The following is a 27112-nucleotide window of genomic DNA, read 5'->3' as shown; positions in this document are numbered from 1 at the left end:
AAGGCCATGGAGGCGAAGTGAGTACAACACAGCAAGTAAAATAAAAACTAAAAAACACTGGAATGGTTGGTTTGCATTGGAAGAAAGTGCAAAGTAGAGACAGAAATAATGGGGTGCAAAGGAGCAAAATAAATTAATAAATAAATACAGTAGGTAAAGAGGTAGTTGTTTGGGCTAAATTGTAGATGGGTTATGTACAGGTGCAGTAATCTATGAGCTGCTCTGACAGCTGGTGCTTAAAGCTAGTGAGGGAGATAGGTGTTTCCAGTTTCAGAGATTTTTGTAGTTCGTTCCAGTCATTGGCAGCAGAGAACTGGAAGGAGAGGCGTCCAAAGGAAGAATTGGTTTTGGGGGTGACTAGAGAGATATACCTGCTGGAGCGCGTGCTACAGGTAGGTGCTGCTATGGTGACCAGCGAGCTGAGATAAGGGGGGACTTTACCTAGCAGGGTCTTGTAGATGACCTGGAACCAGTGGGTTTGGCGACGAGTATGAAGCGAGGGCCAGCCAACGAGAGTGTACAGGTCGCAGTGGTGGGTAGTATATGGGGCTTTGGTGACAAAACGGATGGCACTGTGATAGACTGCATCCAATTTATTGAGTAGGGTTTTGGAGGCTATTTTGTAAATGACATCACCGAAGTCGAGGATTGGTAGGATGGTCAGTTTTACAAGGGTATGTTTGGCAGCATGAGTAAAGGATGCTTTGTTGCGGAATAGGAAGCCAATTCTAGATTTGACTTTGGATTGGAGATGTTTGATGTGGGTCTGGAAGGAGAGTTTACAGTCTAACCAGACACCTAGGTATTTGTAGTTGTCCACATATTCTAAGTCAGAGCCGTCCAAAGTAGTGATGTTGGACAGGCGGGCAGGAGCAGGCAGCGATCGGTTGAAGAGCATGCATTTGGTTTTACTTGTATTTAAGAGCAGTTGGAGGCCACGGAAGGAGAGTTGTATGGCATTGAAGCTCGCCTGGAGGGTTGTTAACACAGTGTCAAAAGAAGGGCCAGAAGTATACAGAATAGTGTCGTCTGCGTAGAGGTGGATCAGAGAATCACCAGCAGCAAGAGCGACATCATTGATGTAAACAGAGAAGAGAGTCGGTCCAAGAATTGAACCCTGTGGCACCCCCATAGAGACTGCCAGAGGCCCGGACAACAGACCCTCCGATTTGACACACTGAACTCTATCAGAGAAGTAGTTGGTGGACCAGGCGAGGCAATCATTAGAGAAACCAAGGCTGTCGAGTCTGCCAATGAGGATGTGGTGATTGACAGAGTCAAAAGCCTTGGCCAGGTCAATGAATACGGCTGCACAGTATTGTTTCCTATCGATGGCGGTTACGATATCGTTTATGACCTTGAGCGTGGCTGAGGTGCACCCATGACCAGCTCTGAAACCAGATTGCATAGCGGAGAAGGTGTGGTGTGATTCGAAATGGTCGGTAATCTGTTTGTTGACTTGGCTTTCGAAGACCTTAGAAAGGCAGGGTAGGATAGATATAGGTCTGTAGCAGTTAGGGTCAAGGGTGTCCCCCCCTTTGAAGAGGGGGATAACCGCAGCTGCTTTCCAATCTTTGGGGATCTCAGACGACACGAAAGAGAGGTTGAAGAGGCTAGTAATAGGGGTGGCAACAATTTCAGCAGATAGTTTTAGAAAGAAAGGGTCCAGATTATCTAGCCCGGCTGATTTGTAAGGGTCCAGATTTTGCAGCTCATTAAGAACATCAGCTGACTGTATTTGGGAGAAAGAGAAATGGGGAAGGCTTGGGCGAGTAGCAGAGGGGAGGGCAGTGCTGTTGTCCGGGGTAGGTGTAGCCAGGTGGAAAGCATGGCCAGCCGTAGAAAAATGCTTATTGAAATTCTCAATTATAGTGGATTTGTCGGTGGTGACAGTGTTTCCTATCTTCAGAGCGGTTGGAAGCTGGGAGGAGGTGTTCTTATTCTCCATGGACTTTACGGTGTCCCAGAACTTTTTTGAATTTGTGTTGCAGGAAGCAAATTTCTGCTTGAAAAAGCTAGCCTTGGCTGTTCTAACTGCCTGTGTATATTGGTTTCTGGCTTCCCTGAAAAGTTGCATATCACGGGGGCTGTTCGATGCTAATGCAGAACGCCATAGGATGTTTTTCTGTTGGTTAAGGGCAGTCAGGTCAGGAGAGAACCAAGGGCTATATCTGTTCCTGGTTCTAAATTTCTTGAATGGGGCATGCTTATTCAAGATGGTGAGGAAGGCATTTTAAAAAAATGACGAGGCATCCTCTACTGACGGGATGAGATCAATATCCTTCCAGGATACCCCGGCCAGGTCGATTAGGAAGGCCTGCTCGCTGAAGTGTTTCAGGGAGCGTTTGACAGTGATGAGTGGAGGTCGTTTGACCGCTGACCCATTACGGATGCAGGCAATGAGGCAGTGATCGCTGAGATCTTGGTTGAAAACAGCAGAGGTGTATTTGGAGGGCAAGTTTGTTAGGATGATATCTATGAGGGTACCCGTGTTTACGGAATTGGGGTGGTACCTGGTAGGTTCATTGATAATTTGTGTGAGATTGAGGGCATCAAGCTTAGATTGTAGGGTGGCTGGGGTGTTGAGCATGTTCAAATTTAGGTCGCCTAGCAGCACGAGCTCTGAAGATAGATGGGGGGCAATCAGTTCACATATAGTGTCCAGAGCACAGCTGGGGGCAGAGGGTGGTCTATAGCAGGCGGCAACGGTGAGAGACTTGTTTTTAGAGAGGTGGATTTTTAAAAGTAGAAGTTCAAATTGTTTGGGAACAGACCTGGATAGTATAACAGAACTCTGCAGGCAGTCTTTGCAGTAGATTGCAACACCGCCCCCTTTGGCCGTTCTATCTTGTCTGAAAATATTGTAATTGGGGATAAAAATTTCTGAATTTTTTGTGGTCTTTCTAAGCCAGGATTCAGACACGGCTAAAACATCCGGGTTGGTAGAGTGTGCTAAAGCAGTGAACAAAACAAACTTAGGGAGGAGGCTTCTAATGTTAACATGCATGAAGCCAAGGCTATTACGGTTACAGAAGTCATCAAAAGAGAGCGCCTGGGGAATAGGAGTGGAGCCAGGTACTGCAGGGCCTGGATTCACCTCTACATCACCAGAGGAACAGAGGAGAAGTAGGATAAGGGTACGGCTAAAAGCTATGAGAATTGGTCGCCTAGAGCTACTAGAGCAGAGAGTAAAAGGAAGTTTCTGGGGGCGATAAAATAGTTTAAAGGAATAATGTACAGACAAAGGTATGGTAGGATGTGAATACAGTGGAGGTAAACCTAGGTATTGAGTGATGATGAGAGAGATCTTGTCTCTAGAAACATCATTGAAACCAGGTGATGTCATCGCATATGTGGGTGGTGGAACTGAGAGGTTGGATATGGTATAGAGAGCAGGGCTAGAATCTCTACAGTGAAATAAGCCAATAAACACTAACCAGAACAGCAATGGACAAGGCATATTTACATTAAGGAGAGGCATGCTTAATCGAGTGATCAATAAGGGTCCAGTGAGTAGAGGTTGGTTGGGGTCGTGGCGATCCAGACAGCTGGCCGGGTATATGGCTATCGGTAGCAGCATAGGATGGAGGTCTGTTTGTAGATACCTCGTGCGTTTCCGTCGGTAGGTTCCGTGTAGTGGGGTTTTGTTCAGATAGCAGCCGATAAGACAGCTAACGATTAGCGGGCCTCAGATGAGCGTTCAGGTAACGTCGGGACGGAGGTGCCGGTTGGATAAATCCCTCGGGCAGATAACGTCGGCAGTCAGTCGTGAAGGCCCGGTGGGGTTCCGTATCTGCAGCAGCAACAAAAGAAACGGGTCCGGATGGTGATGGAACTCCTCAGCTGGCTAGCTCCAGCATGATTTGAGTTTGCTCCGGGGTCGACGTAAGCCAATAGTCACACGGTATGCAGCTAGCTAGCTGCGAAATCAAGGTGCAAGTGTCCAGAGCCTGCGGTTGGAATCCGGGGAAACTGAGAGAAAAAAAAAAAATCCCGGAATGCTCCGGTCCGAGTCGCGTTGCACAAAAGTGCCGGTAGATTATCGAGCTAAAGGAATAGCTGATGACCGCAAAACGTGGGCAGCTGAAACACCAACGCTAGCCAGCAAACCGGCTAATTTCGGGGCAGCTACAGATTAGCTTCTGGCTAGCTATCGGAGTAGCTTCTGGTTAGCTTTCAGGCTAGCTTCTGAATTAGCCCCTGGCTATCTTCCACGATGGATTTTCAGATTGAGGTAAATAATACTTATTGTAATTGGTGAAGCGGGTTGCAGGAAAGCTTTTGCAGGAAAGCTTTTGTAGTTGAGTTCTTGGATAATAAAATAAATAAAAGATATGTGAAGAAAAGGTGTAAATAAATATATATACAGGACACGACACGACAATACGGAAAAAGACGTCTGAACTGCTAAGCCACCTTGGATATTTTTATTATATTTTTAATCCCAGACCCCGTCCCCGCAGGAGGCCCTTTTCCATTTGGTAGGCAGTCATTATGAATAAGAATTTGGTCTTAACTGACTTGCCTAGTTAAATAAAGGTTAAATACAAATAATACAAAATTAAGGGCTGCCTTGGCTCCCATCCAGGAGGTCTCACTAATCAAACTGAACTGGAGTCATGAGCGGCTTTCATCGACAGGTTTAAAACAGAGAGATAATGAATTAAGTTTGCTTTTGTTTCATGTGCGGGTCATTGTCTGGAGTGGATGCGGGTCATTGGCTGGATACCTGTGGATGTATTTCAAGGCCTACCTTCAACCTCATTGACTTATTGGGAAAATCAAAAACAATCAGCCAAGACCTCAGAAAAAAAATTGTAGACCTCCACAAGTCTGCTTCATCCTTGCGAGCAATTTCCAAACGCATGAAGGTACCAAGCTCATCTGTACAAACAATAGTACACAAGTATAAACACCATGGGACCACGCAGCCGTCATACTGCTCAGGAAGGAGACGCGTTCTGTCTCCTAGAGATGAACGCAGTTTGGTGCAAAAAGTGCAAATCAATCCCAGAACAACAGCAAAGGACATTGTGAAAATGCTGGAGGAAACAGGTACAAAAGCATCTATATTCACAGTAAAACGAGTCCTATATCGAACATACCCTGAAAGGCCACTCAGCAAGGAAGAAGCCACTGCTCCAAAACCTCCCCAAAAAAGCTAGACTACGGTTTGCCACTGCACATGGGGACAAAGATTGTACTTTTTGGAGAAATATCCTCTGGTCTGATGAAACAAAAATAGAACTATTTGGCCATAATGACCATCATTATGTTTGGAGAAAAAAGGGGGAGGCTTGCAAGCCGAAGAACACCATCCCAACCGTGAATCATGGGGGTGGCAGCATCATGTTGTGGTGCTTTGCTGCAGGAGGGACTGGTGCTCTTCGCAAAATAGATGGCATCATGAGGAAATAAAATGATGTGGGTATATTGAAGCAATATCTCAAGACATCAGTCAGGAAGTTAAAGCTTGGTCGCAAGTGGGTCTTCCAAATGGACAGTGACCCCAAGCATACTTCCAAAGCTGTGGCAAAATGGCTTAAGGACAACAAAGTCAAGGTATTGGAGTGGCCATCACAAAGCCTTGACCTCAAGCCTATAGAACATTTGTGGGCTGAACTGAAAAAGTGTGTGCGAGCAAGGAGGCCTACAAACCTGACTCGGTTACACCAGCTCTGTCAGAAGAAGTGGGCCATAATTCACCCAACTTATTGTGGGAAGCTTGTGGAAGGCTACCCACAATGTTTCACCCAAGTTAAACAATTTAAAGGCAATGCTACCAAATACCAATTGAGTGTATGTAAACTTCTGACATACTGGGAATGTGATGAAAGAAATAAAAGCTGAAATAAATCATTCTCTCTACTATTATTCTGAAATTTCACATTCTTAAAATAAAGTGATGATCCTAACTGACCTAAGACAGGGAATTTTATCAAGGATTAAATGTCAGGAATTGTGGAAAACTGAGTTTAAATATATTTGGCTAAGGTGTATGTAAACGTCCGACTTCAGCTGTATGAACTGTAACTCAGTAAAATCGTTGAAACTGTTGCATGTTGCATTCATATTATTGTTCAGTATAGTCTCTCACACACATGCAACTGAATAATGCAAACTCACACACAGCATAGACAGGTCAAAGAATCAACCTACATGATCACATGAGTAAGGATCAAGACGTTTCCTCCCAACATTAACGTACCTAAAAGGCCATTTTGGAAGTCCTAGTGCTGGGTTCTACATTTCCTCGTCTACCCATCTCCCCTGTCATTACAGCACAATTATGCTGGATGATCATGGGCATTTCTTGATGGCGTTGTCAGACTGTCAACAGTGGTCAAAACTGTTCCCGGTGGAGCCGGTGAAATGGGATAGGAAGGATGTTCCAGGCCATGAAACAGATGTGTATCCCCTGCAGTTACATTATATTTAATCAGGCAAAGCACCAAGGTGCCATTTCCGCCCCACTGCGCTGCAGTATAAGTGAAAATGGCCATAGGCTGGCAAGGACCCAGAGCGTATATCACAGAGCCCGAGCTGTCAAAGCAGTCAGTACTGCAAAGATCAGAGAGATGTCAGCTAATTGCCTACTAATTACACAGTAAATTGTCTAATTAAGCTAGATGCTTAATTAGGGGTACGCCTAGAATAGCAGGCAGTGGTTGGTGAATGGATTCATTCCCGTTGTTGTGTCTCTTTGGGTGGTAGCTAGGTGGTATAGATAGGAAACTGTCATTGATAGGCAGAAGAAACAGGGGTAAGTGTGAGATGCTCTGCAGAGATATGGAAAGGCAGAGGATGGCAGGGCTGAGAAACAATAATAGATATTGTTTGCTCCAACCAATAATATGAAATGCTGTATGTTTATCTCAAATTAGCTATTGCAAACAACAAGAGTGTCACAGGCCGCCCTCAGAAGGTAACAATAGTGTGGAATTATCTCTGCACTCATAGTCATCAACAACTCCCTCATACTCTAGAATGAACATATACTTCTCAGTCATAGGTAGCAAGAACTCCCACAAACTCAAGAATGAATACGTACCGTACGCTATGTCAGGATTACCATCCGTGCATATAAGATAGATACGAAGCTCATCCTCTCTTCATTCAACCTCCGCCTGGTTGTTTAAATGTATAAGGTATCCTTATTCGTATTTAATTCAACTTGACCCCTTAAGGATTTCCATTACTGGTGGTGGGATCTCAGTGTTGTTCTCCAGTCAACCATCCGGCTTCTAGATGTCATCCCTATTTATAGCCAAGCCTCTCCCATCTGTACTGTCCGTCTGCTGCCTGCTCTTCATCAGACGTGAGCAGTGAGCATCTTCCCACTCTGTCCCTGATGGCTGCATGTGTCCAGAAGGCAGAAGGAGGCGGGAAATCGATACAGGGCCAGAGACTAGGCGGCCATCTTCCTGAAATTAGTGCCAATTTGTTATGTGTGATCTCATAGGGGATGCAGTGTGGGTGGCTCCTCCTCCTCCCAGAGGCCTCTGCTGCTGGTGTAGCACGGGGATTCAGGTACAGGCCGGGGTAACTCCATAGCGTTACCTAAATACACAGAAGAAAATGTGTTCGTACGCACACACACACCACAGAATTAGGCACCTCAATAGAATCCACTACAAGCACTGCGTATTAGGATCTTGTTGAAACGAAACTAGCGCCTTTCTTGCCTTGTCAAAATAGGGCCCTTTATGTAAGGGTCACTTTTTCCATGTCCCTGAAAACTGAAGAGTTAAATCGCTTTGTTTGCTAATTAAAACTCTGTCTAGCAGCTGAACCCTGTCTCATAGTTTATGTGTGAAACTTAAATCATTATGAGAAAAGCAGGTCTAAATTTACAGATGAGAGATTTATGTAATTGGTCATTCTATGTTTGTGAAAGTCTGCCTACTTACCAGTGTGTGGGAAGAACTTTATAGATGTCAAAACTTTATAGATTTACAGTAACAAAAAACTTTTTAATGCTTGTATATTACCAGTGGGTGTTATTTTTATGAGTTTAGCCTTCTTTGTACGAGAAGCTAATTTATTGCCTGGTTGCTTGTTGTTTGTGGTAATTGTGTAAAGCTCGTTATTTGCATCACATGAATAAAAAAAAACAAGAATCATGTCAATCTTGGTTTACTATTCTCAGGACAAACTTACCTATCTCGTGATACACAAACTTCGTTGACGTTGTTTTTGAAGGGTAGTTCTGAGATTTACCTTCTGAGGGGTTGAATTCAGCGATGTTATTTATTCTTTGTTTTTTTTATCACTGAAGTCAGCATGTGTTCATTCTGTCTAATGTGTTAACTATGACCACTTAGTCCCTTTGGCAAGGGCACTTATATTTCTCTTGCAGTCATTTTCAAATGACTTAGTACTTCAATGGGATATCACTTTTCAACAGAAAAAAGTTAAACAATCGCTGGAGGGCATTTTTAATTGTTTAAATTCCCCATAATATGTCTCTGTTTATAACACCGTTAGGGAAGTAGGTCACAAAATGACATTTTCACTCAAAGTACACTCTCGTTGTTATTGTTGCTACCTTTTAGTTTTGCATCGTGTTTGGCAAGAAAACACTTCATATTATATGTGAAGCTCAATTGTACACTTTCAGCACTTCGCCACGAAATGGCATTCCTAGATGCATTCCTTTGCCTATAGTTTCCGAATATATGAATATATCAGAATATTTCCAAAATGAGCCAGAAAAGTTTGAAACACAGGGAGCATGAATGCATCTCCCAGAGTGATAAAGGGACTGATTTTAAAAGATGACAATTTTAGGTCATACCCAAGACATGCCTTTTCAGGCACTGAAAGCTGCTGTGCTGTAGTGGCTCTGATTGAAAGAGAAAAACGAGATATTGAAAGCAATTTGCCACAGCCCTTAGGAACTCTGTTCTCTGCCCAGACCGTGAGTATGCATGCCTCTCCCTCTAAATGGAACTTACAGGGTCATGAAACCACTTAAGATGACAAATGGGAGGAGGATTAGATTCAGATTGTTTATGAAAAATGCATAGATCAAAGTGGCAAATAGAAAGAAAAAAAACGAAGTAAATTAACACGCAGGTCACTTGCCCTGTCTGGACCAAAGAAATCAGAACAAAGTAGATAGAATCACCTCCCAATATATTATATGCCCGCTGCCCTCCCTCTAATGTCACATAGAATAAAATGGCTTAACATTCAATCCAGGGTCATGGTGATTAACCTATAGATAGAACATGGTGGCACCAGAGCTATAGCTGAAGGTATGATTGAGCTGTGTGATGTTCCATTTGGTCTTCTTGACCCGGCTGGCAAGTCAGCCACCAGCACAGGGCAGGACAGGGCAACAAGTGGACTACTAAAAACATCTGCCAAGAGAGATCGAGAAGAAAGAGAGGGATTTAAACTTGCCATGAAGAGTAAGAGAGAGATAGAGAGAGGGAGGGAGGGAGAGTAAGGGAAAGAGCGAGAAAGAGAGAGGGGTGAGAGGGGGGAAAGAGAGGGATTTAAACTCGCCATGAAGAGTAGGAGAGAGAGAGAGAAAAAGGAGTGAGGGAGGTAGAGAGAGAGTAGAGAGAAAGAGAGAGAGCGGTAGAGAGAGAGGTAGAGGGAGAGAGGGAGAGGTAGAGGGAGAGGTGGAGAGAGAGAGGTAGAGAGAGAGGGAGAGGGAGAGGGAGAGAGAGAGAGAGGGAGAGAGAGGGAGAGGGAGAGAGGGAGAGAGGGAGAGAGAGAGAGAATTGTTCACTTACTAGCATCCACCACCACCCCCGACCACGTACATCCCTCCCTCCGGCGATAATGATGGATGTAGTAATAGAGATAATTGTGGTCGAATGGTTTCTGTGTCAGCTTTAAAAATAGCCAGGGCCGCACGGTGTGCAACTGAAAAACGTATATTTTTATTTTTTCTCTATCTCTCTCCATCATTCTCTCTCTCTCGCTTCTCCTCCCTGCAGAAAGAAAGAATAGTGTCTTGAGGGAAGAGACCGTGTAACTAACCGCTGTTCGGTAATCACCTGGAATGTGCCTCCTCATGGCCGACGGCCAATCTTTGGTTGTCTCTGTGTTGGAGGAGCTACAGCCGTGGCTGTGATATCTGAGCACTCTTTATCACATCTTTTCATAAAGGTGCTAGGTTGTGGGGATTGATTAGTTGACCTGGACTGTTGTTATAGCCCAATGGTTAGCAGAAAACCAGACAATATGGACCCGGTAACCTATAGTACCTAAATCCTTGTTGAGGACTGTAGTACGTGTGGATTGGTGGTAAATAGTCTGGCCACCCGGACTATTTACATTGACGCTCCTCCCCTTTGGCTCATGTGTATGTGTGTGTGTGTGTGTCTGTGTCTGTGTCTGTGTGTGTGTGTGTGTGTGTGTGTGTGTGTGTGTGTGTGTGTGTGTGTGTGTGTGTGTGTGTGTGTGTGTGTGTGTGTGTGTGTGTGTGTGTGTGTGTGTGTGTGTGTGTGTGTGTGTGTGTGTGTGTGTGTGTGTGTGTGTGTGTGTGTGTGTGTGTGTGTGGTTGCGTGTGTGTGGTACTGTAGCCTAGCCTATGTGTTTTGGCGTTATGGATTACTTTACTATTTTATGTGATTGATTCCGTATGTGCAAACGCACCGAACCCTTCACCCATCATTCCGTATTTGTTCATCGAAAGACGTGGCTCCCACGTCTGTCCAGAGCTTTATCTAATCTCATTCGTATTCCTTTCTACTCGCCGACTTCAAACAATTTGTCCTGACTTGTCTTGCACTTCATCAGGGTTAGCTAGCGAGGAGCTGCCTTCATAGTTGACTGAACTCACAGTGCAGCGCTGAGCTAAATCCTTCAAACATTGCCCTGTGGATAAAGCCCAGCTATTAGCAGTGAACACAGCAGATGTCACAGGGAAACAAATTCGTGATCACAATGAATTCTACTGTTGCCTGTGATGCTCTCTTGAATTTTCGCCACGATAGCATTGGTTTAGGAGTTTAGGATTATAAACCTACTGCAGATTATGTATGCGTTACTTTCTATCATTAATGACATTTTTCTTCTATCTAAAGATACTACATAAACCAAATATCATTACATCTATTAGTGTGTTATTGTTGCAATCGTTTGATATAGACTCGTTTTTTAAAATTTGATTATGCAAATTGGTTTCTACTAATTGGTAATAGTATCCAGAGCAGAATGAAACATCTTCAAAAAATCAATGTCTCTGTGGTGAATTTATAAGTAACTGTATATCATGAATATGAGTGGTACTTCTTTAGATTCAACAGCTCTTCTCATTGGCTTTGAATCAAACATGACATTCAGATTCACAATTGAAGCTTCACAATTAAGTGACATTATAGTTATCAAATATTGACATTGCACCTCCCTCCTATTCATAAAATGTAATGTCATGTTGTTCATGCAGATGAGTCATGTTTTTGAGATTTTGTTGACCAATTTGCCTGACAAGGAAAAACTCTGAGCCCTATGGTGGAAATTACAAGATTATGTTATAATGCTGTTATTGCATCAAATGGTTGTTTTATGGAACAGAATAAGGGGTTGTTAGAATGCTCATCTGTGTGTGTTCTACTGAGGATGGGCCTCTAGAAGATTTACAATGTCTTTGGGTGATACCGCATTCCAGAACATGAGTTAATGTTTCTGTACTGGGGTACCAGGGGGAGATGGCTCCAGTATGGAGTTGGGGGACAGACCCTGGTCTCTACACAATGAGAACTGTTTTTACAGCAGATACTGTCTGCTGTGAATTATACGTATCTTTCATGCAAATCTTAACTTTGTGACCCATTCCATACATCTGTTGTTTGTCATGTAGACTGAAGGAGGATGGACTTTGCTATAAAATGCTGTGCCTCAAACCAGCTCGTTGAGTTCTCAGTGATCACATCGAGGGGTGATTACCGACCAGCTCCATTTCTGCAGTAATTAAATAATAAAGTTGATTGTTTTGAAGAAATCTAAAAGCCTCTCCTTTTGATTACAATAATTCCACCACAGCTCGAATTATACTGAACAGTTATAGCCAGGAAAAAATCCTGGCCCTCATGGTAATGGATCAATCTCGCTCGTTCCATCACTGGCCTGACCTAACAAAACAGTCAGCCATTTTGTTTCTTGGAGTGTCATTTCTCTCATTCCTGTGATTCTTCCCACAGGACCTGGTGACTAATGTTTCTCCCCGTATCGTGCGTGGCACCACGTCAGGTCATGTGTTCGGCCCCGGACAGGGCTCCTTCCTCAACATCGAACTGATCAGTGAGAAGACAGCTGCCTACTGGTGCCAGGGTGTCAAAGAGCTGAAGACAGACTTCCCCAAGAATGTGAGTTCACTCTTTTCCACAGATGCCCATTTCACACTATCTACTGGAACCGATTTGTGCTACGATACTCTCACATAGTCTTTTCAGCTTGCTTGAGGTAACAACTTTGGTGGATGTGTAACCAGGCCAGCATAGCACAGCTCCGTTTGGCTTGGTTCGGTTCGGTAGTTTACTATTTGAAGACTCAACCAATCTTTTTCAGCTAAATAAATGTCACTCAAACATTTATTTAGTCCAGAATGAATTACAGTGAAAAATGCAGTGAGCCTGTCTCATTGAACATAATACCCACCTCCCCAGGGATTATTTGTGTTTCCTGTAGGGGTATTTGCTGTATATTCATGTCAGACTGTCCCATTTAGTCTACAGTGATTACACTGTATTACACTGCTGTGCTTCCACACCAAGCTCAGGCCCAGAAATCCTCTTCACAATTGACCTCTTCCGACCTTCATCCTCCTGTTATTTCCTTTACCTGGTTGCCAGAGCCCATCCCCTTGTTCCATCCTCCCCAAATTACTTACCGACGCAGTAAAACATAAATATGTAGCTCCCATTGAGAGACATCCATTCATTTTTTTTCATTGATTTCAGGGAGGTCAAGGCCATTCTCCCTCCCCCATTATTCCCATTCATTATTCCTGTTTTCCTCTGCTCTCGTCTTCAACATGACGTGACCTTGTGGGTTACCATCCTCGGTCCACCTTTGGTTGCTTTGAAGGGCGTCCTTGGTGAAGGCAGAGCCAAACTCATCCCAGTGCGTGCCTCCCGGAGGTTAAAGGTCACCGGTGTATTCCGCTCGGCAAAATGAATACTCAGAGAAAGGGAGTGATTAATAGCAAAATCCCTCCCCAAATGATGTGAAATTGTAGGGGCTGGGGAGATTGAGACACCTCTCCCTTGCAGGGACTGATTGAGACTGTGGAGTGGAGTGGTCTGTGTGTGTGTGTGTGTGTCAGGTTTTACAGGCAGCGGGCATGCCTGTAATAATGCTGCACCTGAGGAATGGAGTTGTAAAAAAGGGAAGAGAAAGAGAGACTAACAGGGAAACATAGGGACAAATTGACAGAAAGAAAGGGAGAGAGAGAGGGAGAGGGAGCAGGAGAGAGGCAGAATAATGGAGAAAGAGGGAGCGGGAAGAAAGTGAAAAGGTGCAGCCCCATCCTCCCCTCTTCTAATATCTCCATATCAGCGGTGATTGACAGTTGCCGTGTTGCCGGGGGTCCCTGGAGAGGCAGTGTAGAGGGTGTTGGTGGAAGGGCTCACTTACTCACACTACTACATTATTAAAGAGATAACAGGAGGATCCCCCTGCTAGGCTTGGCTCTGCTCTGCTCCTCACAGACAGACAGGCAGACGGACAGACAGGCAAGCCGCAGGATGGACGGACAAACATACAGACACATGCCCCACTATCGCTGCAATTCACTCTACCCCATAAACCGCCTCCTCGGGATGGGGTTCAGCTAGAACGGTTCTACTGCAGTGCACACCGCCTGTCAGTCTGTCTGTCGGCACGTCTGCATGTACGTTTGTCTGTCTTGTCCCTTTCCTTCTGTCTTCAAACAATGTGAATAGATACTAAAGACTTTTTCCCAACAATAGTCTGGCCACTGTACGTAGCATGTGTCACTTGAGAGTGGATCAGGGGGAGAAACGTAGCATTGTTTGCTATTCATTTCCACTTCAACTGGCCCGTAATCAATATTTGCAGTTCAGTAGCCGGCTCCCATGGTAAAGAGGATGAAGGGTTATCACAAGTCTCCAACAATACGGACACGGAAAGATGCAGGATCTATAAAATCAAACACACACTTATATCACAGGCAGGCATGTCCCTCTGTGCATTGTGGACACATCAGCCTATTTGTGTCTTTTAAAATCCAAAGCAATGAAAGGGAGAGTTATATCTCCCCTACTTTATGGGTAGATTATAGTTTCCACAACAGGACTGAGGACCGTTGAGGATTGAGTGCGGAGGACTGATGGGCGAAAGACACATTATATTGTTCCTCTGTTATTCTCTCAGATGTTTGTGTAGTCTTTGAAACCACTATGTGTTCTCAGGCTCTCAGACAAGATAAGGCACAGCAGGTGAAATCACAGTTGTTACTTGCCCTCTCTCTCTCTCTTTCTCTCTCTCTCTCTCTCTCTCTCTCTCTCTCTCTCTCTCTCTCTCTCTCTCTCTCTCTCCTTTCAGATTGTCATCTCGAGCATCATGTGTGGTTACAACAAAGCCGACTGGGTAGAGCTTACTAAAATGGCAGAGGTGAGTCCATTTTGTGTTGTCTGTTGGTTCAGAATATAACCTGACTTTACAGGGCTGGACTTGAAGAAAGAGTCAAGGAAGGGACTGTTCAATTTGATCCATTCACATTCTTCTGGGCCAACTATTTTGTACCAATCAAATGGATTTAAATGACTTCCTTTGTCTTCTCTAAAAACATGCATGTCAATATGTAAAAAATATGCTTTAACAGATACCTTAAAGAGTATCACTCTGAAATAGACCGGCATCCATATTCATGGCTTAAAGCCTCATTGGTCTCTTTGAGAAAAAGCAGCTTCTTACATTAAATTTGCATTAGATAACATCGGATTTACGTCTCAGAGGCAACAGAAACCCACTGTGCTCACAAACTGAGGAATAAATCATAAAACTATTTTTTGTGTTCTTTTTCTCCTCAGATGTGGACGTTTGCCTCTGAAATCTATCGTTTCTCCTATCGTTCCTTCTCAGCTTTGCTCTGTCACTTCACATAGCCCTATTGAACTCATGGTTATTGATGTGAAACCACCACTGTTGTGTTTGCATCAGGCAGGCTAAAACCACTGTGATGATTGATAATGGTAGTAGTAGTGGCATAGTATTTCATTTCTAGGGAATGGTATTTACAGTTTTTCAATCTCATACAAACATTTTTTGGAACAATGTTGTCGATCTTCCAAACAGAGTTCACAAGAAGGGGGGGAGAGAGAGAGAGACAGAGAGAAAGAAAGAAAGAGAGCAAGGGAGAGATGGGGAAGAGAGATTGAGAGGGGGTGATAACGAGGGAGAGAGTAAGGGAGAGAGAGCGAGAGAGAGGAGGGCAGAGGATAAGAGAGAGAGAGAGAGAGAGAGAGAGAGAGAGAGAGAGAGAGAGAGAGAGAGAGAGAGAGAGAGAGAGGAGAGAGAGAGAGAGAGAGAGAGAGAGAGAGAGAGAGAGAGAGAGAGAGAGAGAGAGAGAGAGAGAGAGAGAGAGAGAGAGAGAGAGAGAGAGAGAGAGAGAGAGAGAGAGAGAGAGAGAGAGAGAGAGAGAGAGAGAGAGAGACCTATTGAACTAATGGTTATTGATGTGAAACCTTGAAAAAGAAAAGGAGAGCCTCACAATCTAGGAGCTCAGATGCAATAACTGAATACCAAAGTTTTGACCAGGGTATGGAGACAAACACTGCAGGTCTCTAGCTTATATAGACTTTAAAGGACATAATTTTGTACATAATGTTGCCACTACTGTATCTTATGACCGAAAATAACTTCAGGATATCAGGACTGAGATTACTCGCCACGGATTGGCAGAATCCTTTTTTCTTCCTTTAACGAGTCTGACTAGCCCGACGCGAATGATATACTGCTTTCTCGGGAACAGGCCCAGATCTCTGTGATTTGCGTGAAGAGGAGGCGGAGAAAAAGGGGCCAGAGAGCAGGCTGCCTTCTGAGAATTTGTAGGCGATTGAATAAACCCCCACTTCCTTCCATTCCGCTAGCAAACGTGCAATCTTTGGAAAAATAAAATCGATGACCTATGCGGAAGATTAAACTACCAACGGGACATTCAAAACTGTAATATCTTATGCTTCAAGGAGTCGTGGCTGAACGACGATACTATCAACATACAGCTGGCTGGTTATACGCTGTACCGGAAGGATAGAACAGCTGTGTCTGGTAAGACAAGGGGCGGCGGACTATGTATTTTTGTAAATAACAGCTGGTGCACGATGTGTAAGGAAGACTCGAGCTATTGCTCGCCTGAGGTAGATTATCTCATGATAAGCTGTAGACCACACTATCTACCGAGAGAGTTTCCATCTGTATTCTTTGTAGCTGTATACATACCACCGCAGTCAGAGGCTGGCACTAAGACAGCATTGAATGAGCTGTATTCCGCTGTAAGCAAACAAGAAAACAAGAAAACACTCACCCAGAGGCGGCGCTCCTAGTAGCCGACTTTAATGCAGGGAAACTTAAATCTGGTTTACCAAATTTCTATCAGCATGTTAAATGTGCAACCAGAGGGAAAAAAACTCTGGAACACCTTTACTCCACACACAGAGATGCATACAAAGCTCTTCCTCGCCCTCCATTTGAAAAATCTGACCATAATTCTATCCTCCTGATTCCTGCTTACAAGCAAAAATATAAGCAGGAAGCACCAGTGACTAGATCAATAAAAAAGTGGTCAGATGAAGCAGATGCTAAGCTACAGGACTGTTTTGCTAGCACAGACTGGAATATGTTCCGGGATTCCTCAGATGGCATTGAGGAGTAAACCACATCAGTCATTAGCTTCACCAATAAGCATATCGATGACATCGTCCCCACATTACAGACTACAAAGGGAAGCCCACCCGAGAGCTGCCCAGTGATACGAGCCTACCAGATGAGCTAAACTACTTCTATGCTCGCTTCGAGGCAAATAACACTGAAACATGCATGAGAGCACCAGCTGTTTTGGAAGACTGTGTGATCACGCTCTCTGCAGCTGATGTTAGTAAGACCTTTAAACAGGTCAACATTCACAAGGCCGCAGGGCCAGACAGATTACCAGGGCGTGTACTGCGAGCATGCGCTGCCCTTCTGGCAAGTGTCTTCACTGACATTTTCAAACTCTCCTTGTCCGAGTCTGTAATACCAATATGTTTCAAGCAGACCACCATAGTGCCTGTGCCCAAGAAGACTAAAGTAACCTACCTAAATGAATACCAACCAGTAGCACTCATGTCTGTAGCCATGAAGTGCTTTGAAAGACTGATCATGGCTCACATCAACACCATTATCCCAGGAACCCTAGACCCACTCCAATTTGCATACCGCACCAACATATCCACAGATGATGCAATCTCTATTGCACTCCACACTGCCCTTTCCCACATGGACAAAAGGAACACCTATGTGAGAATGCTATTAATTGACTACCTCTCAGCGTTCAACACTGTAGTGCCCTCAAAGCTCATCAATAAGCCTGGGACTAAACACCTCTCTCTGCAACTGGATCCTGGACTTCCTGACGGGCCGCCCCCAGGTGGTAAAGGTAGGTAACAACACATCTGCCACACTGATCCTCAACACAGGGGCACCTCAGGGGTGCGTGCTCAGTCTCCTTCTGTACTCCCTGTTCACTCAGGAACGCACGGCCAGGCATGACTCCAACCCCATCATTAAGTTTGCTGACGACACAACAGCGTTGTGATCACGACAACGATGAGACAGCCTATAGGGAGGAGGTCAGAGTCCTGGCCGTGTGGTGCCAGGACAACAACCTCTCACTCAAGGTGATCAAGACAAAGGAGATGATTGTGAACTACAGGAAAAAGAGGACCGAGCATGCCCCCATTCTCATCGACCGGGCTGCAGTGGAGCAGGTTGAGAGCTTCAAGTTCCTTGGTGTCCACATCATCAACAAACTAACATGGTCCAAGCACACCAAGAAAGTCGTGAAGAGGGAACGACAAAACCTATTCCCCCTCGGGAGAGTGAAAAGATTTGGCATGGGTCCTCAGATCCTCAAAAGGTTATACAGCTGCACATTGAGAGCATCCTGACTGGGTGCATCACTGCCATGTATGGCAACTGCTCAGTCTCCGACCTCAAGGCACTACAAAGGGTAATGTGAACGGCCCAGTACATCACTGGGGTCAGGACCTCTATATCAGGCGGTGTCAGAGGAAGGCCCTAAAAATTGTCAAAGACTAGAGCCACCCTTGTCTTACACTAGGTCCAAGAGGCTTCTAAACAGCTTTTACCTCATAGCCATAAGATTCCTGAACATCTAATCAAATGGATACCCAGACTATTTGCATTGCCCCCCCCTTCCCCCTCTTTTACACCACTGCTACTCTCTGTTGTTATCATCTATGCATAGTCACTTTAATAACTCTACCTAAATGTACATATTACCTCAACTGACCAGTGCCCCCGCACATTGACTCTGTACCAGTACCCCACTGTATATAGTCTCGCTATTGTTATTTTACTGCTGCTCTTTAATTACTTTTATTTCTTATTCTTACTATTCTTAGAGAGAGTAAGGAAGAGAAAGTGATAGTAACGGAGAGAGAGAGAGAGAAAGGGAGATAAAGAGAGAGAGTGTAATGAGAGAGGGAATAAATAATAAAATGTTTTTTCATTTCTCCTATCGTTTCTTCTCAGCTTTGCTCTGTCACTTCACATAGCCCTATTGAACTCATGGTTATTGATGTGAAACCACCACTGTTGTGTTTGCATCAGGAAGGCTAAAAACAATGTGATCATTGATAATAGCAGTAGTAGTGGCATAGTATTTTGTTGCTAGGGAATGGTATTTACAGTTTATCTCAATCACATACAAGCATTTTTTGGAACAATGTTTCAAACAGAGTTCATTTTTATCCTATGTAAAAAACATACTTTTAGGGAGAGGGGAGGGAGGGAGGGAGTAGGAGAGAGTGAGATGGAGAAAGGTGAGGGAGAGAAGGGGAGGAAGAGAGTAAGGGAGAGAGTAAGGGGGAGAGTGAGAGAGAAAGGAGAGAGAGCGAGTAAGGGAGAGTAAGAGGGAGAGAGAAAGAAAGAAAGAAAGACAGAAAGAAAGAAAGATATAAATCATAAAAACATAGTTTTTTGTTATTCTTTTTCTCCTCCGATGTGGATGTTTGCCTCTGAAATCTATCTTTTATTCTATCGTTCCTTCTCAGCTTTGCTCTGTCACTTCACATAGCCCTATTGAACTCATGGTTATTGATGTGAAACCAACACTGTTGTGTTTGCATCAGGCATGCTAAAACCACTGTGATGATTGATAATGGTAGTAGTAGTGGCATAGTATTTCATTGCTAGGGAATGGTATTTGTGACCGACCGGCTCGATTCGGTCTTATGTAGCAAAATTTGAAATTGTGTTTTTTTACATTGGATAAAAGTACAGACTCGGAGCTAGAAAATGGTATATCATACACTACAGTTGAGGAACAATGGGAAAGTTAATAAACTTGTAACTTCACTTTTCAGAAAATGTCCCTTGAATGTTTGGGTAAAACTACTGGAGAGCTTTTTAGCTACACCCATTCAGCCTTTGCCCCGGATTCACATGAGGCATGTACCAAACAACCAACGATTTCAAGACTAAAGGCTGGTTTATAATATGTCTTTTGACAGTTGTCGCAATGACATCAAGAACATTCTATTGTCGTCTGACATAAAACGTATCGTTGTCGTTATGAAAAAGTATAAATACATGACATCAGCAGCCTGGTGGTCCAAAATAGCATAACTAGTGTATTTTAACACCAATAAACTCTAAGAATGAATTTAGTATATGTCAACCTAGCAAACCATACAACTAAAAGCAACCTTCTAAACTATCTTTGGGTTCGTTACTAGCTTGTTAGCTAACTAGCTAATGTTAAGTTAGCTGGCTTGCCAGTTCAAATAATGACCATATCATATAGCTGACAACATCTTCACTTTCGCTCATTTGCCTAGATTATTACAGGAAAATAAACTCACAAAAAGAGAATTATTTACAAATTAATGGCGAGCCAATTACAGAAAATAGTTTATGGTTGTGAGTGTGACGAAACAAAAGCAGGACATTCTTCCGGAGAATTTTTAGAACTTGGATACTGTCTGGCCTAATGTTATATCCTAATTTGACTTTGGTGCAGGTCATGTTCTTCACATTACTGTCTCTGGTAAACACATACTACATCAAATAAAATCTAAGTTTATTTGTCACATGCACCGGATACAGAAGGTGTAGTGAAATGGTTACTTGCATAGTGAAGTCTTTTGTTTAAACATGTAGCTAGCTAGCTAAACAATGAACCACAATCCCAACTCATAACGTTACTACACTGCATGAATCTGCAGGTAGCTAACCAGCCAGGTTCAATCCAGGTTCAATCCCCATCTTACAATTGGCTCATTCATCCCCCTCCTCTCCCCTGTAACTATTCCCCAGGTCGTTGCTGCAAATGAGAACGTGTTCTCAGTCAACTTACCTGGTAAAATAACAGAAAAATAAAAATACAAATGTTAGCTAGCTAAACAATGAACCATAATCCCAACTCATAACGTTACTACCCTGCATGAATTTGCAAGTACCTAACCAACCAGGTTCAATGTTAGCGAGCTAATATTAGGCTGACTAGTAATGCAAATGGCTCTGAGATACGAATAATATTAATACACAGTTCATACACATAACTTTAGCTAGCGAGCCAGCCAGCTCACTGTATGCTTTAATAATTTAAAATGAAAACAAATTTCTGACAAAATTAGAAATGTATAATATCTGAAAATGTAGCTAGCTAGACTATCTTACATGGCTGGACACTTCTCCCTCTCTGTCACGGATGCCATGGTAGTCCTTAGTTTGAAGATATAATCTGGAGACAGGTTTCATACAACAGCCTTCTGTGTTCTCTTTCCGAATCCCTCTGCATATTTGCAATCAAACGGCAGAATTTTGTCCAACTCCCTAGCTATCATACTCTATTTCCACCAGGCATTCCACTGATTTCAAAACTTGGTCCAGCCCATCCATTATCTCAGCCAATCATGGCTAGCGGGAAGGTTCCTGACTTTTTCTGTGACTAAACCAACTAGGCTCGCAATTTAACAATTGTATTTGTATTTACAGATGGCATACGAGTTTGTTATTAAGGCACATGAAAGTTCACATGTTCCAGAATGTATTGCTGCCAAAAAACGCTTTTAGATTTTTTTTTAACGTTATGTTCAAATGCCTCTCCTGTGAAGTTATGACTTGCGACATACGCCTAGTTTCCTGAAACGACACCAGTCACATTGTAATGTGTGCACTGGGAGTCGGGAAGCAAGTTCTGTGGGTGAATTTAATAAATAAATGAAAACATAATACAAAACAAGAAACACGAACAACGCACAGACATGAAACTGAAACAATTACGACTGGGAAGGAACCAGAGGGAGTGACATATATAGGGAAGATAATCAGGGAAGTGATGGAGTCCAGGTGAGTCTATTGACGTGCAGGTGCGCGTAACGATGGTGACAGGTGTGCGCCATAACGAGCAGCCTTGTGACCTAGAGGCCGGAGAGGTAGCACACTTGACACACATTTACAGTTTTTCTTAATCTCATTAAAGGATTTTTTGGAACAATGTTGACAATTTTCAAACAGAGTTCACAAGACATAGAACTCTGTGGCCTTTGGCAAAACAGTAAATGCGTTTCAAAATGTTGTTGATTCCTCTAAATATAAATACATTAATCAAAACCATATAATCGAATAAAAAATGCAAGTACATTAATCAAAAGAACAAGATTGGTTGTGTTAACAAGATTAACACAACCAATCAATCAATCAATCAATCAATCAATCAAATATGTTTTTAAGCCCTTTTTACATCAGCAGTTGTCACAAAGTGCTTATACAGAAACAGCAAGCAATGCAGATGTAGATGCCCCATACTTATCTCTTGAGTCCAAGCAGACAAAACAGAAAGTTAGTATGTCTTTTGAAAATCCCACTAGATTTTGCAGTCACTAAATAATTATGATCAAAATTGGAAGTACAACTATCCCAAAGTGCAGAATTATGGTCAATTACGCTTCTTTAATGCATATTTCACCGAACAATTTCAAACACATTAAATCAAATATTATTCCAGCACATTGATTGCAGGAATCATTCATCAGTATCAACACAATCCAATTCTATGTATTCAATACAAAGGCTGGTTTGCTAATTTTTTTGTAGACTTTCCACATTTTGTTACGTTACAGCCTTATTCTAAAATTGATGAAATCGTTTTTTCCCTCATCAATCTACACACAATACCCCATAACGACAAAGCAAAAACAGGATTTCTCTGTACTTTGCTCCATTCATCTTTCCCCCGATCCTGACTAGTCTCCCTGTCTCTGCAACTGAAAAACATCCCTACAGCAAGATGCTGCCACCACCATGCTTCACATGTATCCCCTGTCAAAGGAGGAGACGGCAGCTATGGAAACATATGTCTCCGAATCCCTGGGGCAGGGGTACATTCGGCCCTCCACTTCACCTTCCTCCTCGAGTTTCTTTTTTGTGAAGAAGAAGGATGGAGGTCTGCGCCCGTGCATTGACTATCAAGGTATCAACCAAATCACTGTGAGGTACAGCTACCCGCTGCCTCTCATAGCCAGTGTGATAGAGTCAATGCACGGGGCGCGCTTCTTCACAAAATTGGATCTCAGGAGCTCAGGAGCGCTTACAACCTGGTACGTATCCGGGAGGGAGGCGAGTGGAAGTACCACCTCAGGGCACTATACTACTCAGAGTACCTTGCCATGCTGTACTGGTTGATCAATGCTCCATCAGTCTTCCAGGCCTTTGTAGATGAGATTTTCCGGGACCTGCACGGGCAGGGTGTAGTGGTGTATATCGACGACATTCTGATATACTCAGAATGTCGTCTTCAGCCGTGCGTAATATTCAGCCGTGCGTAATTGGCCGACTCCCACCACTGTAAAGGAAGTGCAGCGGTTTCTAGGGTTTGCCAACTACTACCGGAGGTTTATCTGGGGCTTTGGTCAGGTAGCGGCTCCCATTACCTCACTGCCGAAGGGGGGGACCGGTGCGACTGCAGTGGTCGGCTGAGGCGGACAGTGCTTTTGGTCACCTGAGGGTTCTGTTTACCTCGGATCCCATGCTGGCTTATCCGGATCCCTCTTTGGCGTTCATAGTGGAGGTGGATGCGTCCGAGGCTGGGATAGGAGCCGTGCTCTCTCAGCGCTCTGGTACGCCACCAAAGCTCCGCCTCCGTGCTTTCTTTTCGAAGAAGCTCAGCCCGGCGGAGCGAAACTATGATATGGGGGACCGGGAGCTGTTGGCTGTCGTCAAGGCTCTGAAGGCGTGGAGACATTGGCTTGAGGGGGCTAAACACCCTTTTTGCATCTGGACTGACCACCGCAATCTGGAGTACATCCGGGCGGCGAGGAGACTGAACCCTCGCCAGGCAAGGTGGGCCATGTTCTTTACCCGTTTTGTTTTCACCCTGTCCTACAGACCAGGTTCCCAGAACGCTAAGGCTGACGCACTGTCCCGGATGTATGACACAGAGGAGCAGTCCATAGATCACACTCCCATACTTCTGGCCTCTTGCCTGGTGGCACCGGTGGTATGGGAGCTGGACGTGGACATCGAGCGGGCGTTACGTACAGAGCCCACTCCCCTCCAGTGTCCAGCTGGGCGTCTGTACGTTCCGTCTGCTGTCTGCGACCGTTTGATCTATTGGGCCCACTTGTCACCCTCCTCTGGCATCGGTCGGACAGTGCGCTGTCTTAGTGGGAAGTACTGGTGGTTTTTCCTCCTGCTCGGTGTGCGCCCAGTGCAAGGCCCCTAGGCACCTGCCCAGAGGGAAGTTACAGCCCTTACCCGTTCCACAATGGCCGTGGTCGCTCCTATTGGTGAACCTCCTCGCGGATCTTCCTCCCTCACAGGGTAACACCACGATCCTGGTCGTTGTGGATCAGTTCTCTAAGTCCACCGTCTCCTTCCTTTGCCCGATCTCCCTACGGCCCTACAGACTGCAGAGGCCCTGCTTACACACGTCTTCCGGCACTACGGGGTGCTTGAGGATATAGTGTCTGATCGAGGTCCCCAGTTCAAGTCAAGGGTCTGAAGGGCGTTCATGGAACGTCTGGGGGTCTCGGTCAACCTTACCTCGGGTTTTCACCCCCAGAGTAACGGCCAGGTGGAGAGAGTAAACCAGGATGTGGGTAGGTTTCTGCGGTCTTATTGCCAGGACCGGCCGGGGGAGTGGGCAGCGTTCATCCCCTGGGCAGAGAAACTCGCTCCGCCACTCCTCCACTAACCTCTCCCCCTTCCAGTGCGTACTGATTCTGGCACCTTGGCATCAGAGCCAGATCGAGGCTCCTGCGGTGGACGAATGGTTTAAGTTCTCGGAGGAGACCTGGGATGCCGCTCATGTGCACCTGCAGCGGGCCGTGAGGAGTCAGAAATTGAGCGCCGACCGCCACCGCAGTGAGGCCCCGGTGTTTGCTCCGGGGGACCGGGTCTGGCTCTCGACCCGAAACCTGCCCTTCCGCCTGCCCTGCCGGAAGCTGGGCCCGCGGTTTGTGGGGCCAATCAAAGTCCTGAGGAGACTGAACGAGGTTTGCTACAGGTTACAGCTTCCCCCAGATTACCGTATTAACCCCTCGTTCCATGTGTCTCTCCTAAGGCCGGTGGTGGCTGGTCCACTCATGGAGTCTGAGGTGCGGGAGGTTCCTCCGCCCCCTCTAGACATCGAGGGGGCCCCAGCATATGCTGTTCGAGCACTACTGGACTCGAGGCGTCGGGCGAGGGGGCTTCAGTACCTCGTGGAGTGGGAGGGGTACGGTCCGGAGGAGAGATGCTGGGTGCCGGTGGAGGACGTTTTGGACCCTTCGTTGCTGCGTGAGTTCCACCGTCTTCATCTGGATCGCCCTGCGCCTCATCCTCCAGGTCGTCCCCGAGGTCGGTGTCGTCTAGCCGGGCGTCAAGGGGGGGGGGGAGATACGGTCCCTCTCCTTGTTCGGGCGACGTTCGGCGGTCAACGTCACCGGCCTTCTAGCCATCGCCGATCGACTTTTCATTTTCCATTTTGTCTTTTTTCTTTGTTTTACACACCTGGTTTCAATTCCCCAATTACATGTTCATTATTTAACCCTCTGTTTTCCCCATGGTTTTTGTGCGTGATTGTTTTATGTATGTTCGGTCCGTTATTGTGGGCTCGGTATTACGACATGTTATTGGAATATTTGAGAAAAGTTACTTGTGTTACTCATCTCTGCTGTCCTGTGCCTGACTCCTCTGCACCAGCTACACCCAGACCACTACAACCGTAGGGATGGTGCCAGGTTTCCTTCAGACGAGTTCCAAAGAGTTCAATTATTGGATTCATCAGACTAGAGAATCTTATTTGTCATGGTCTGGTAGTCTTTACGTGCCTTTTGGCAAACTCCAAGCGGGCTGTCATTTGCCTTTTACTCAGGAGTGGCTTTCGTCTGGCCACTCTACCATAAAAGCCTGATTAGCGGAGTGCTGCAGAGATGGTAGTCCTTCTGTAAAGTTCTCCCATCTTCACAGAAGAACTCTGGAGCTCTGTCAGAGTGACCAACGGGTTCTTTGTCACCTCCCTGACCAAGGCCCTTCTCCCCCGATTGCTCAGTTTGGACGGGCGGCTAGCTCTAGGAAGAGTCTTGGTGGTTCCAAATTTCTTCCATTTAAGAATGATGGAGGCCACTGTGTTCTTGGAGATCTTCAACGCGGCAGACATTTTTTGGTACCCTTCCGCAGATCTGTGCAGATCAATCCTGTCTCGGAGCTCTATGGATAATTCCTTGGTCATGGCTTGGTTTTTGCTCTGACATGCACTGTCAACTGTGGAACCTTATATAGACAGGTGTGTGCCTTTCCAAATAATGTTCAATTAATTGAATTTACCACAGGTGGACAACAATCAAGTTGTAGAATCATCTCAAGGATGATCAATGGAAACAGGATGCACCTGAGCTCAATTTTGAGTCTCACAGTAAAGGGTCTGAATACTTATGTAAATAATGTATTTCTGTTTTTTACTTTTAATACATTTGCAAACATTTCTAAAAACCTGTTTTCGCTTTTTCATTTAGGTTGTATTGTGTGTAGATTGATGAGGAATTGTTTAATTTAATAAATGCTAGAATAATGCTGTAACGTAACAATATGTGGAAAAAGTCAAGGGATCTTTATACTTTCCGAAGGCACTGTACAGGTCTTAATCCACACCTAAATAAAACTTAGAAGGTCACAGTGTTGAATCTGATGATTTAGGAGTAACCCAACTTCAATCTCTGCATGTCCCCAATATTATAAAAAATGTAAACATTTAGACAGTCCCCAATGCCTAGATCTTTCCATATATTGTACATAGTATGACACTAAAGGGATGATTTAGAATTTTGTGCAGTAGCATTTAATGATACTACTGCACTGAAAACAGAGAACATAATTTCACACATTTCTCTTCTGATGAAAACAATGTGTTTATATTCTGTGAACCAAACACCGAGAACATTTGTATTTCAAGTTTTGCTAAATGTGGTCTAAGATATGCAAGTCAGGTACCAAGGCAAGATCAGAAGTTCTGAAAATGTATTTGAGCATTTGATCATCGCCGTTCCGCTGTACATACATTTCAACACAGATCCAACAATTGCTTGTATGTGATTGAGAAAAACTGTAACGGATGGATTCCCTCCAACATGTGACTGCTAGCTATAAAGCACTTGACATCCTACAGAGTTGAGTTATGCCTATCATGGCCAGACTCTTACTCCTGGTGAGGCTGTTGCTAACCACTAAAGCTTATGGTCTGGTAAGGGGCTGTACTGTTGCCAGCAGGCCTAATAGTTTGGGAAACGGATTAGCTACCTAACTACCAAACTGTCCATTTACCTAACTACCTAATAGACATCTCCACTGTCCAGAACTCAAACAGATATTCTCCAACAAGACTTATTCAAACTGCCTTTCAGCTTTGAGTCTCTCCAACTGAAGAGGT

General features: G+C 44.6%; 1 protein-coding gene across 1 annotated transcript in view; it reads left to right on the top strand.

Moving 5' to 3' along the window:
* Positions 1-27112, top strand: part of dpydb (dihydropyrimidine dehydrogenase b) — a 136523-nt gene that overhangs the window by 82800 nt on the left and 26611 nt on the right. The window contains exons 14-15 of the mRNA XM_055867260.1: positions 12162-12326; positions 14527-14595. Of these exons, the coding sequence (XP_055723235.1) occupies positions 12162-12326; positions 14527-14595 (234 nt within the window). The remainder of the gene's footprint in view (positions 1-12161; positions 12327-14526; positions 14596-27112) is intronic.

This window comes from Salvelinus fontinalis, chromosome 17, assembly GCF_029448725.1.
Source record: "Salvelinus fontinalis isolate EN_2023a chromosome 17, ASM2944872v1, whole genome shotgun sequence".
Taxonomy (NCBI): domain Eukaryota; kingdom Metazoa; phylum Chordata; class Actinopteri; order Salmoniformes; family Salmonidae; genus Salvelinus; species Salvelinus fontinalis.
Note: the sequence above shows the minus strand (reverse complement) of the source record. Positions and strands in the feature narration are given on the sequence as shown.